We start from the raw sequence: 15420 nt of genomic DNA on the forward strand, positions 1-15420 counted from the left end.
TCGCACCCGTGAATTGATTTGCCGTTTTGTCCTAAACGTTTGTTGTTTTGTCGCGTTTTATATATATATATATATATTTTAATTTTATTTCAATTTATTTTATTTGATTTTTTTTATATTTATTTCTTGGTCGTTCCTGTGTAGGAGGCAGAAAATATATTGTATGGGCATGCATGCATATGGAAATATATGTGTATGTGTAAGGCTTGTGATTCACAGTGGAGCTTCGAGAAGTGGACTGTATTTGGATTGGCGGAATAGCACAAATTATGTGGAGAAAAAATTGCACACAAAAAAAAATATCGCGGCAGCGGCGAACTGTTCGGCGAACAGGGAACTCCCGAAAATATTACTTTCCGGATGCCGAATATTAACTATGCCTTTATTTTTCTTCACCACACAATTTCACTTTGCCTTTTGACTTTGCCGAGATGCCGATATTTGGCACGCGAGTATGTGTGTGTGTCCAACGGAGCAACGGAGGAACCGAGAATCGAAAAAAAAACCAGGAATATGGCGACACACACAAAGCGGAGGCGAATTGAAAATTTCCACGAAACGACGAGAATGGAGGATTGGAAATTCCTCAACTGCCGTTGTGTCAGGAAAACTCGGACTTGGAGTCGACACGGAAAACCTTGCAGCAGAGTGAACGAAATTTATGTTCGGACCACTGCTGAAGATCGGCAGAGAGGGGGGGAGACGGAATGCTCGTACTTATCTTGGTGGAGAGAACCCAAGAACTGCTGGGGGCGGAGTTGAAAATAATCCGGAGTCCAAAAAAATCCGGCTCTGTGGACCAAAATGTTGGGGGCGGCGCTTCCTTCCTTCGGGAAAATGGGCTGGATGATGATGAAAAGAACTCCCACGGCGCAAGCGAAAAATATTCCGGAGACGAAATGAAAAGTAGCGGGGGCGTCGTGGGTAAATTCAAGATCAGCTTTATTTCGCTGCATACATGGAACTAATTCTAAGCTTAAGCAAACGGCTGCGCTCCCGCCCGCTTACTTCGTTAAGCGAGAGCGAGAGAGCGGCAGCGGCCGATCCAAGTGTTCGGCAGCGCAGCCCGAGGCCCGCGCTCGAGAGTGCGAAAGCGCTCAGCGCTGCGGGAGAGCGAGCGCGGGAGAGCCAGAGGGCGAGAGCAGCCCGAGGCCCGCGCTCGAGAGTGCGAAAGCGCTCAGCGCTGCGGGAGAGCGAGCGCGGGAGGGGAAGGGGGGCGCGAGCGGAAAGCTCAGCCGGCAGCGGTGGTACAATGGGCCGCGTACCTAAACAAATATCTAAGGAGCGAACACCATTCATCCCGAATAAAATTAAAATATGAGTAAGCGAGATATTGTGAATGAATTACATCGCCCCACATTAAAAAACTTCCTACGACGTCGAGTGATAGTAAAAGGAATTAATGATTTATGGCAAGCTGATTTAGTTGAGATGAGGCCTTATGCCACTGTCAACAAAGGCTATAAATATTTATTGACAGTGGTTGATTGTTTCTCTAAGTTCGCGTGGGGGAGGCGGTGAAATCAAAAAATGCAACAGATGTCACCAAAGCTATGTTAAACATTTTAAAGTCTGGTCGAGGGACACCCAAGAATTTACAAACAGATAATGGAAATGAGTTCTATAATAAACAATTTCAAGAATTAATGACGCGATTTAAAATTCATCATTACTCAACTTTTAGCGTTCTTAAAGCATCGATCGTGGAACGTTTTAATAGAACATTAAAAGAACTTATGTGGCGTGAGTTTAGTTTCAATGGAAAATATACATGGATTCAGATGTATAAAAACTTAATTGATATTTACAACAGGAAGCATAGAACAATAAAAATGAAACCAATTGACGTCAATGCGTCTAATGAGAAACAACTTTTATCAACGGTCTACAATCACCGAAAAGTATTTTTAAATAAGAAAAATTTACGGGAAGGGGAATTTGTACGCATAAGTAAATATACCATAAACATGTATTCACAAAGGGGTACATAGCGGGCTGGACCACGGAAATTTTTCGAATACGACATGTTAACAACACATTCCCCACCACTTATTTACTTGAAGATCTGAAGGGGACCCCTATAGAAGGCGGTTTCTATGCCCAAGAAATAAAAAAGACTTTGTTCCCCCACACTTATCTCGTCGAGAAGATTTTGATTTGTGTGTATATGTGTGTGGTATGCGGCTGATAGTGCGTGGTGAGCAGTACCTTCTATATACAAACCGAAGAAAAATCTTGATTATTGTTTGTATGTGCATGTGAATGTCTATGTTTTGTTTAATTTCTCTGCTCGTTCTCAATGTGAAAAGGGCGAATGAATTTTCGGTCCAGATCAGTTCCCAACTATTCTTACATTGGAAAACATCACGATGTCTTTCAACGCGGTCGTGATCTTCGTTTTCGCGACTATTTGGTGTGGCGTGAACACTGCTCCGGTTAAATATGTGCTAACTAATTTCACAAACTCAACTTCATGGAATTCATCAAATGAAGTTGAGTTTTTAATGAATTTACCGAACTCAAACAAAATAATGAGGATAGAATTTAATTTTGAAATTTTGGAAGATACTGAAATTTACAAAAACATATCCTCAACTATTATTAATGATAAAAATGAGAAATTAATTGAAAGTGAAAGTGAAAGTGAAAGTGAAAGTGAGAGTGAGAACATGGTGCCTTCACTGCTGCGAATTTCGTCAAGCACACCTTCATCACCCTCACGAATTTTCATCGAGGACGGAGGAGCAATATCGACTTCAACGCTGGAAACAACCCTCATTAGTGGGAATAATGATGATGATGACGATGGAGCAACAACAACAACAACAACAAATAAACCTGCACCCTCACCAATTTTGAATGAGGATAGAGAAGTTGATATAACCCGCATTAGTGGGAATAATGATGATGATGATAATGATGATGGAACAACAACAACAAATAAACCTGCACCCTCACCAATTTTGAATGAGGATAGAGAAGTTGATATAACCCGCATTAGTGGGAATAATGATGATGATGACAATGATGATGGAACAACAACGACAAATAAACCTGCACCCTCACCAATTTTATTCGAGAATGGAGAAGAACAATCGACGACGTTGGAACCAATTTTACCTTCTACTATCGGAAACGAATCAAATACAACTCTTCTGATGACCAGGGAAAGGCTATTACTCAATAGTTCAACATTTGAAGCAGAAACATCAACTTCAGCTGTTACTTCAACTTCTACTTCTACAACTACAGAGAATACTATGGCGGATGATAGTTCTCCTTCATCATTTAAGATCATGTTGGGGATAAACGATAATGATGATAATGTAAGTCGCGTAGGTTAAAAAATAGTACAACTATGAATAGCACAGGTATAGCCATAACAAAAAAAAAATTAATGGAGAACTTTAAGCAAAAATTAATAACCTAGGAGAAAAAAATAGGTGGTCATTTCTATTTAGGTCACAGAGGGGCTAATAGATATTTTATTATTTCATATTCAAATGGTAAGGTGGGTATTAAATGTCACTATAGATCTAGATTAGTTCACACCTCAAATACTGACAATAAAAAAATAAATAATATTCCTCCATCAACACTTAGAATAAATTGTTTTGAATTTGCTGAGGCGTTAACACAAGAAGCTCTTTTTAATGAGAGGAAGAAAGACAAGAAAATTAGGACACAGATTTCGAGCGAGGCAGATCATCAAATTGTAGCAGAAAACAGGTATCAGGATATGAACGATGGTTATTTAAGTGATGAACCACAAGTGCGGGAAATTAGAAATGATGAAGCAGAGCAAATAAATGCAATATATTTAAAAAAGAGGAATATAGCAGATAGACTGTTAGATGATTATTTAAATAGAAAAGAAACCCAGATTTCAAACGATGAAATAAAGGTTAAAAACATTGATGAGTTTCAATCAATACTTAATGATGAAATTTCATAGGTAAAAAGTTATTTCTCTTCCAGAATATAAAATTTAGTAAAGGTTATGACTGGGAGAAAAACAAGATTCAAAATGATACAACTAATAAAAAAGGTGAGTAAACTAAATTTATGTTTATTTTCAATTTTGAAATTTTATACTAATTTTTTTCTTTTCTTTTATTTTCTTCTCTTTTTATTTTTCTATAGATAGGGGAAATGATATGAATGAAAAAGGTGAGTGAACTAAATTTGTATTTATATATTTTTCATTTTTTTTTTTTTTTTTTTTGTATATAGTTGAATATTTCTTAATTATTTTTTATTTAATTTTGTTTACAGATAAGGCTTTGGAAAATAATCTAATCAATGAAGGGATTTTTTATGTAGACGCAGATGAAGAAGAAGAAGCAGGACGGCTATATGAAAATGAACTTATTTATATGGAAGGCGGGGTTGAAAATTATAAACAAATCTTACCTTTAAATATAGACCAAGAAGATGAACACCCCCTCCCCCCTCCATTTGTTGATGTTGATGATACAAACCAAAACAAAAATGATGTAATTTTAATGGAGGGAGGATTAACTAATTACACCCAAATTGTGAAATCTAATATATTAGATCCAAAAGAAGAATTTCCCACCAATAATGAAATGAATCAAGTTATTTAAAAAATTTTTTTGAAATTTAAACAATATAAATTTTATTTAAAAATAAAAATATTTTTTCTAAAATTGTTATTATTACTAACTTTTTTAAATTGATTAAGAAAATATACAATTGTTCTTAAAAATATAATGAATATAAATAAAACTAATAATTTTTATTGTTCAAAAAAATTAATATTGTTAAAAAAATACACATTTGTTCTTAGAATTAAGTTTTTACATGTTTCACAAAGTTTTCTTAAATAAAATTGTACTTGTTTATTATAATATATTATCTAAATACTTTTTATTTAAAATCATCAGATTTTCTTATTATAAATAGGTCTTGTTCTAATTCCTTGACTTCCAATTTAAATTGGTCTTCCTCTCTTTTTTGTAAATATTCTTCTAATTTTTTTTGTTCTAAATTACTCCTATTTGTACAACTTTCAATTTTTTTTATTTTCTCATTCCATTCGAAAATACTTACATCTAATTCAGCTATTTTACATTCTAAATCTTTTTCTTCTATTTTATAATGGCCATATGCCATAGTACCCATTTTATTAGAATCTATAATTCTCTTATCATCTTTACTATTAAGTATAATTTTATTACACCTAATAGTAGATACTATATGATTTGATGATCGAATCATTGCCATTGACCCTATCACAGACTCCTCAGAAAGCAAACACTTTTTATAATCATGAAAGTCTATTTTCTCTATCGCGCTTCGTTTGACACCTTTTGATTTTTTTATTGTTTTTTCAGCGCTACCATCACCATCACTAAATTTAAATGAATACATTTTGGAGCGTAAACCAACAAACTCGAGCATGGGTTTCCCATTGAGTTCATCTTTGAAAAACCCTAACTTTTTTTTGTTGGTTTCAGGAAAATTATACGTTTCTGCAATTTTATCTGGAAATTCAGATGTATCAAAATATGACTCTATATCATTTTTAATATCATTATAGAAGTCATCAGTTTTGATGGTATATATAAATGAATCTGTATCCATGTAATTCAATTGTATGTTTTCATTAAATTTTGGTTTCATATAATTATAATGAAAATCATACATCTTCCATTTTGAAATTTCTAAAATTGAAAAACCTAAATATAATGGTTTATTATATAAAACATTTAATTTGTTCATTTGAAATGCATAAAAATGATCCGAAAATTTTTTCAGACTATGAAAGTTAGATTTGGAAATCAGTGAACGGGCGCAATCTCTTTTACGACCAGGAGAATCATTTGGAGTTGCACTTTCCCATTCTGAAATTAATTTAATATTAACGCGTTTATCAACGTTCTCCATGGTCTTTCCAAATATCGCATTGTTGGATAATTTATAAAAATCTTTAACAAATGGAGTTGTAGCATTTGTACGATGAAAATTATTAAGATCAATATATTTCTTCAACCAAGGTTTTTGGAAGAAGCGAAGACCTCTATGAATTTTTTTCAATTGTAATCCACATTCTAAGCACTGTTTCAAATTTCTATAGTGGATTATATATTTATTTTTATCTTTTAGATCTGCAATTAATTTTTTTACTTTAGATGATGGTGTTGGTAGCTGATTACTACAACAAAATGGTAAGTCATTATGAGTCTCATGCAAGCTAAAAGGATAATCTAAATCTACCTCGAAAATGTAGCCATATTCAGAATCATCTGGGTGCTCTAATATATTTATATTATCAAGGGTTTCCCTTGATACCCATTCAAATCCTCCATATGGCAAAGGTTGGGACATGGCCCATCCATACAAATTGTTGGCATCAAAATATGATAAATATTGGGATTCTTTTTTATCGTCATAAGAATCCAAATATTTATGATTTGCTTTCGAATATCGATTTACGCATTGCACGAGACCACCACGAATGCCCGATTGTAGAAATTTTAATTGATCTATATCTGTTAACAGTTCTAGCTCAATTTCGGTATATTTTAACATGGCCTCCCATGAAAAACCAGGTGAGGTGTACAAATGCGCAGGGTCTAATGAGTGAATTTTCATGCAGATATTTCGAAAGTTTTCAAAAACATCTGTCATTAGCAAGACATCTGTTTTCAAATACAATTCCAAATAAACTTTTAAATTTTGACATGTAAATTTATTCCAAACCCTCTGTGCATGAGTGTAATTTTCTTCCGAACAATTAGTTTCTGTTAGGGAGCTGTAGAATGCTTCTCGGGGAGGTAAAGAAGTTTCTGATAGCCTCTCAACTGAATCTAAATATTCATAAGGAAATACACCCTTACGCCTCATCAAAGAAAATTCTTCCTGATTTTCAAAGAAGGTTTTCGTTGTTACTAATTGATCATCATCTAGGTTTGATGCAAGTGTGTCTAAGGCGGACGACATGAAGCGGAAAGAATCAAGGAAGCGAATCTGAAAACCTCCCCCATCATCAGTAGTTATAGTTTTTGAGAGGGAAATATAGTGCTCCTTATTTGATGGAATAACACTCATTTCTCCAGGTATGAGAGCCAATTCTTTCACGAATAAATGACAATCATACCTGGAGAAATTATGGAAAAAAACTGGGATGAAATCTGGAACTTGATATTTTAAATTGCATGCATTATGTGTAGCACCTCTGAATTTACCAGTAAAATGGCAATGATCCCTCACCCTATCTAATAAAAGGGGACTATGGCAGATATGGCATTTATCAGTTTTTTGGAATTCTTCTTCCTCATCCACAGACATTTGGATGGGAACTTCTTTTGAAATATAATTTGAATAAATACATTTTAAATTTGTAATGAGTGAATTCACAAAATTTTGCCCTGCTTCTAAGGTCGTTTCAATTACAATCTTACTTAGACTATCATCATACGCACACTTAATATAATATGCATATGCTATAGGCACATGTGTATTTATTTTAAATAGTTTTTGGCTAATAGCCTTCTCATCAGGCTGCAGTATAGCTTCAAAGTCAGCATATACTGGAAATGGCACCTTAACCTCCTTATGAATATTTGTGTAGCGGAGGGTGGCGTTGTGCGGATGGGGCAGTCTGGAAACTATTTTGCTACACACTTCAGAATGACGTTTGGCGGCTTCCTTAGTTAAGGAATAATTCAGGCATCTATTGCAGAACCACTGCTTTCTTTTCCCTTTTCCCGTCTGAGAGGCAACCAAACTAAAACAATGAATAATAAAAAATAAGCTATTAGCTAAAATCCCCCTAACGTTTAACTATATATAAAGGTGAATAGAAAATTAAAAAAAAACAAGAAAGGAAGCTAACTTCGGCACGCCGAAGTTTGTATACCCTTGCAGATATTATTTCATTACATTTTACCTATACTCATTATGTTTACAGTTTGACAGTTACAGTTTTACATTTCGAGCGAGGCAGATCATCAAATTGCAACAGAAAACAGGTATCAGGATATTAACGATGGTTATTTAAGTGATGAACCACAAGTGCGGGAAATTAGAAATGATGAGGCAGAGCAAATAAATGCAATATATTTAAAAAAGAGGAATATAGCAGATAGACTGTTAGATGATTATTTAAATAGAAAAGAAACCCAGATTTCGAACGATGAAATAAAGGTTAAAAACATTGATGAGTTCCAATCAATACTTAATGATGAAATTTCATAGGTAAAAAGTTATTTCTCTTCCAGAATATAAAATTTAGTGAAGGTTATGACTGGGAGAAAAACAAGATTCAAAATGATACAACTAATAAAAAAGGTGAGTAAACTAAATTTATGTTTATTTTCAATTTTGAAATTTTATACTAATTTTTTTCTTTTCTTTTATTTTCTTCTCTTTTTATTTTTCTATAGATAGGGGAAATGATATGAATGAAAAAGGTGAGTGAACTAAATTTGTATTTATATATTTTTCATTTTTTTTTTTTTTTTTTTGTATATAGTTGAATATTTCTTAATTATTTTTTATTTAATTTTGTTTACAGATAAGGCTTTGGAAAATAATCTAATCAATGAAGGGATTTTTTATGTAGACGCAGATGAAGAAGAAGAAGCAGGACGGCTATATGAAAATGAACATATTTATATGGAAGGCGGGGTTGAAAATTATAAACAAATCTTACCTTTAAATATAGACCAAGAAGATGAACACCCCCTCCCCCCTCCATTTGTTGATGTTGATGATACAAACCAAAACAAAAATGATGTAATTTTAATGGAGGGAGGATTAACTAATTACACCCAAATTGTGAAATCTAATATATTAGATCCAAAAGAAGAATTTCCCACCAATAATGAAATGAATCAAGTTATTTAAAAAAATTTTTTGAAATTTATATTGTTTCTTTATTTAAAAATAAAAATATTTTTTCTAAAATTGTTATTATTACTAACTTTTTTAAATTGATTAAGAAAATATACAATTGTTCTTAAAAATATAATGAATATAAATAAAACTAATAATTTTTATTGTTCAAAAAAATTAATATTGTTAAAAAAATACACATTTGTTCTTAGAATTAAGTTTTTACATGTTTCACAAAGTTTTCTTAAATAAAATTGTACTTGTTTATTATAATATATTATCAAAATACTTTTTATTTAAAATCATCAGATTTTCTTATTATAAATAGGTCTTGTTCTAATTCCTTGACTTCCAATTTAAATTGGTCTTCCTCTCTTTTTTGTAAATATTCTTCTAATTTTTTTTGTTCTAAATTACTCCTATTTGTACAACTTTCAATTTTTTTTATTTTCTCATTCCATTCGAAAATACTTACATCTAATTCAGCTATTTTACATTCTAAATCTTTTTCTTCTATTTTATAATGGCCATATGCCATAGTACCCATTTTATTAGAATCTATAATTCTCTTATCATCTTTACTATTAAGTATAATTTTATTACACCTAATAGTAGATACTATATGATTTGATGATCGAATCATTGCCATTGACCCTATCACAGACTCCTCAGAAAGCAAACACTTTTTATAATCATGAAAGTCTATTTTCTCTATCGCGCTTCGTTTGACACCTTTTGATTTTTTTATTGTTTTTTCAGCGCTACCATCACCATCACTAAATTTAAATGAATACATTTTGGAGCGTAAACCAACAAACTCAAGCATGGGTTTCCCATTGAGTTCATCTTTGAAAAACCCTAACTTTTTTTTGTTGGTTTCAGGAAAATTATACGTTTCTGCAATTTTATCTGGAAATTCAGATGTATCAAAATATGACTCTATATCATTTTTAATATCATTATAGAAGTCATCAGTTTTGATGGTATATATAAATGAATCTGTATCCATGTAATTCAATTGTATGTTTTCATTAAATTTTGGTTTCATATAATTATAATGAAAATCATACATCTTCCATTTTGAAATTTCTAAAATTGAAAAACCTAAATATAATGGTTTATTATATAAAACATTTAATTTGTTCATTTGAAATGCATAAAAATGATCCGAAAATTTTTTCAGACTATGAAAGTTAGATTTGGAAATCAGTGAACGGGCGCAATCTCTTTTACGACCAGGAGAATCATTTGGAGTTGCACTTTCCCATTCTGAAATTAATTTAATATTAACGCGTTTATCAACGTTCTCCATGGTCTTTCCAAATATCGCATTGTTGGATAATTTATAAAAATCTTTAACAAATGGAGTTGTAGCATTTGTACGATGAAAATTATTAAGATCAATATATTTCTTCAACCAAGGTTTTTGGAAGAAGCGAAGACCTCTATGAATTTTTTTCAATTGTAATCCACATTCTAAGCACTGTTTCAAATTTCTATAGTGGATTATATATTTATTTTTATCTTTTAGATCTGCAATTAATTTTTTTACTTTAGATGATGGTGTTGGTAGCTGATTACTACAACAAAATGGTAAGTCATTATGAGTCTCATGCAAGCTAAAAGGATAATCTAAATCTACCTCGAAAATGTAGCCATATTCAGAATCATCTGGGTGCTCTAATATATTTATATTATCAAGGGTTTCCCTTGATACCCATTCAAATCCTCCATATGGCAAAGGTTGGGACATGGCCCATCCATACAAATTGTTGGCATCAAAATATGATAAATATTGGGATTCTTTTTTATCGTCATAAGAATCCAAATATTTATGATTAGCTTTTGAATATCGATTTACGCATTGCACGAGACCACCACGAATGCCCGATTGTAGAAATTTTAATTGATCTATATCTGTTAACAGTTCTAGCTCAATTTCGGTATATTTTAACATGGCCTCCCATGATAAACCAGGTAAGGTGTAAAAATGCGCAGGGTCTAATGAGTGAATTTTCATGCAGATATTTCGAAAGTTTTCAAAAACATCTGTCATTAGCAAGACATCTGTTTTCAAATACAATTCCAAATAATCTTTTAAATTTTGACATGAAAATTTATTCCAAACCCTCTGTGCATGAGTGTAATTTTCTTCCGAACAATTAGTTTCTGTTAGGGAGCTATAGAATGCTTCTCGGGGAGGTAAAGAAGTTTCTGATAGCCTCTCAACTGAATCTAAATATTCATAAGGAAATACACCCTTACGCCTCATCAAAGAAAATTCTTCCTGATTTTCAAAGAAGGTTTTCGTTGTTACTAATTGATCATCATCTAGGTTTGATGCAAGTGTGTCTAAGGCGGACGACATGAAGCGGAAAGAATCAAGGAAGCGAATCTGAAAACCTCCCCCATCATCAGTAGTTATAGTTTTTGAGAGGGAAATATACTGCTCCTTATTTGATGGAATAACACTCATTTCTCCAGGTATGAGAGCCAATTTTTTCACGAATAAATGACAATCATACCTGGAGAAATTATGGAAAAAAACTGGGATGAAATCTGGAACTTGATATTTTAAATTGCATGCATTATGTGCAGCACCTCTGAATTTACCAGTAAAATGGCAATGATCCCTCACCCTATCTAATAAAAGGGGACTATGGCAGATATGGCATTTATCAGTTTTTTGGAATTCTTCTTCCTCATCCACAGACATTTAGATGGGAACTTCTTTTGAAATATAATTTGAATAAATACATTTTAAATTTGTAATGAGTGAATTCACAAAATTTTGCCCTGCTTCTAAGGTCGTTTCAATTACAATCTTACTTAGACTATCATCATACGCACACTTAATATAATATGCATATGCTATAGGCACATGTGTATTTATTTTAAATAGTTTTTGGCTAATAGCCTTCTCATCAGGCTGCAGTATAGCTTCAAAGTCAGCATATACTGGAAATGGCACCTTAACCTCCTTATGAATATTTGTGTAGCGGAGGGTGGCGTTGTGCGGATGGGGCAGTCTGGAAACTATTTTGCTACACACTTCAGAATGACGTTTGGCGGCTTCCTTAGTTAAGGAATAATTCAGGCATCTATTGCAGAACCACTGCTTTCTTTTCCCTTTTCCCGTCTGAGAGGCAACCAAACTAAAACAATGAATAATAAAAAATAAGCTATTAGCTAAAATCCCCCTAACGTTTAACTATATATAAAGGTGAATAGAAAATTAAAAAAAAACAAGAAAGGAAGCTAACTTCGGCACGCCGAAGTTTGTATACCCTTGCAGATATTATTTCATTACATTTTACCTATACTCATTATGTTTACAGTTTGACAGTTACAGTTTTACATTCCCAGCTTTACATTTTCTCTACATTTACCGATCGTTTATATGGCAGCTATATGATATAGTTGTCCCATTTTCATAAAATTTTTACCAAAATTCTGAAATAATAATAGAAGCTTATATCTAAAAGTAGATAAGAATATTTTGAAAAACAGCGAAGTTATAATTATTTTCCTATTCATTTGCCGATCGTTCCTATGGCAGCTATAAGATATAGTCGTCCGATTTTCATAAAATGTTTACCAAAATTTTTGAATAATATAAAATGGCTATGTCTCAAAAATGATGCAAAAATATTGAAAAACAGCCAAGTTATAATTTTTTTTCTAAAAATTTATCGAACATTTGTATGGGAGCTATATGATATAGTCGTCCGATCCGGCCCGTTCCGACATATATAGCAGTGAGAGTATATAGAAGACTATATGCAAAGTTTCATTGAGATAGCTTTAAAACTGAGGGACTAGTTTGCGTAGAAACGGACAGACGGACGGACGGACGGACGGACAGACGGACAGACGGACATGGCTAGATCGACTCGGCTGTTGATGCTAATCAAGAATATATATACTTTATAGGGTCGGAAAGGTCTCCTTCACTGCGTTGCAAACTTCTGACTGAAATTATAATACCCTGCAAGGGTACAAATATATAATAAAATATATAATAAAATAATAAAGGGGGGCCGAATAAAAAAAAAAATAAAACTAAAAATAAAATAATAAAAAAAAAATAAAATAAAATATATATATATATATAATAAAATAATAAAAATAGGAAAATAATAAAAATAATAAATAAGACTCACCCTGAAAGATTTCTTATCCATGTGTAGTGCGCTTTATTTCCCTCCTCCAAAAGCAGCATATTTATGTGGCGGGGTTTCACCTCAGGTGGGTAAAAAATGGGGCCATAAATTAATCCATCATCATATCCAAAAACAGATACGCTCAGCTCCAGGTTTTTTTTCATAAAATCCGTGATATGTCGGGGGTTGAGAGGGAACTCCAATCCACTGAAATCCAATTGGTATCCGTTTTGGAGGGTGATAACATCATCTTCAATGTTAACCCTATACCCGCTGCATCTACTCCGTTTGGTTGATTTGTTCATGATTGCCGCAATTATCGTCCACTTGAAACAAAACTCATCATTCAAGTTTCTTACATTCACAATGGATGCTTTATGTTCCAGTGCCTAAGGTAGCTGGATAAATGACGATCCTCTTATTGGTGAATATTGGTTGACGTTCATCTCAAGCCGAGCGATGTGGACCAATGTCCATCCACTATCCCTCTCTTGGAACTCATCCATTTTTCCAATTATTTTCTCCGTGTGGTCCTCATATTCATTGTTAATGTCTGAGTGCATGGAGAGAATTGTCATTTTCGATTGAAATGACTTCATCTCCATACACTCCTCTTCATCTTTTAATAGCTTATACAAGCCGAAAAGTTCAAAATTAACTTTTACGGATGCATAGCTTTCTAAAATTGTTGCTAAATGAGGCAGAAATGCATCTCCTGCCTCTCGTAGAAATGATGCCGGGAATATCACTCCTGCCTGCGTATTCTCGAACAGGTAGTGAAGGATCCTCCCTCGAAATCCATCTGCTACTTTTTTGACCCGGGAATCTACGGGTTCAATAGCATTCATTTTATGCTTCTCCGTTCGCACATGCTGATTCCATTCAGCAGAGGAATTTGTGGGCATATTGCACTTTTCGCAGAATCGATACATTTTTGTTCTTGTTTTTTTATTTTATGTTTTTTAATTCACTTGATCGATTTTTTTTTTTTAAATAGCACAGCACAGCACTATTTACAAACAGTTTAAATAATTTTTTTAATTTTCCTTTTGTTTATTTGTTTTTTTATTTTATGTTTTTTAATTCACTTGATCGATTTTTTTTTTTTTTAAATAGCACAGCACAGCACTATTTACAAACAGTTTAAATAATTTTTTTAATTTTCCTTTTGTTTGTTTGTTTTTTAATTTATTTATTTTTATTATTTTTTTTCTGATTTGGTCAATAGCACAACACAGCACTATTTACATTATTCAGTTCACTTTCACTTTTGCTTTTTTTCAGTTTCTTTTTTTTTTTTGTTATATATTTTTTAAACTTTTGGTCGAGTTTTCACTTTACAAAAAATGTATTATTGGAGACCGAGAGAAATTTTGGAGACGAAGAAAAATATCATGACGCGAGCGAATGTTTTTTTAAACTAAAACCATTTCCCGAAATGCACTTTCCAAGATGACTTTTTGGGGGTTTAGAAAGTACCCCATTTCCTTATTTCTATGAATGTGCGTGAGAAAGTCTTAAGGGGGTATGTTTAAATTCTTATGTTATCTTCAAATTTCTCTTTTTGTTCACATCCCTTTTCTATTAGAAAGGTTAGCTCCCCGAAATTATGCTAATTTAAGGTAACATCCACATATGTTACACATAGGATGGTGGGGTTGAAACACTTAAGATCCTCCACCCTTACACACAACTCTTTGTTATAAAAGGTGTGGGAAAGTCTTAAGAATATTTAGGATACATTTTTTGTTTCCTAGAAAATGTGTCTTTTAGTTCACATGCTTTCTCTATTAATTCAAACATCTGCGATCATCCACCCTCACATGCACACAACTCTTTCTTTCATGCGGTGTGGGAAAGTCTTAAAGATATTTTTGGATATATTCAAATTTCTTCGATTCCTTTCACATGCTTTCTTTATTAATTTAAACGTTTACAATCGCCCACCCTTTCCCACGGAATACCTTCTCACTATTAAGGGGGTGATATTCATATACACACATCTATAACCTTCTATATCATCATCTACTCTCCACTTATGTCTGTAACGTGTAACGTTCGACTAATGTACAAATTGTTTCCAAAGATCTGTATTGGCTGGGCACGCTATGTATTCCGGCACTAGCTCGTCGGCTTTGGGGGTGGAGGTCTTGCTCGTACAGATCTTGACACTGTCTACGCATTACTATTAATAGGATCCGAAATGAGCGTGCTTGCGACAATATCTAAAGCTAGTTACTAAACCGGAAGAAAAGATGCAATAAAAAAACGGAACAGCGGGAAAGGACGAGAGAGAGAGAGAGAGAGAGATTTGTTGCTTGCGAAGCCTGAGATGTCATTAAGCTCGCATTCTGCCCACCCTACCTTCGACCACCTGCCGCTAGAGAATAACTCT

General features: G+C 33.2%; 1 protein-coding gene across 1 annotated transcript; it reads left to right on the forward strand.

The window, feature by feature from the left end:
• The first annotated feature begins 2669 nt into the window (after positions 1-2669).
• On the forward strand, positions 2670-3344 carry LOC138928468 (myb-like protein P). The gene has a single exon (XM_070285546.1). The coding sequence runs from the start codon at positions 2670-2672 to the stop codon at positions 3342-3344; it is 675 nt and encodes a 224-aa protein (XP_070141647.1).
• The last annotated feature ends 12076 nt before the right edge of the window (positions 3345-15420 follow it).

This window comes from Drosophila kikkawai, chromosome 3L, assembly GCF_030179895.1.
Source record: "Drosophila kikkawai strain 14028-0561.14 chromosome 3L, DkikHiC1v2, whole genome shotgun sequence".
Taxonomy (NCBI): Eukaryota; Metazoa; Arthropoda; class Insecta; order Diptera; family Drosophilidae; genus Drosophila; species Drosophila kikkawai.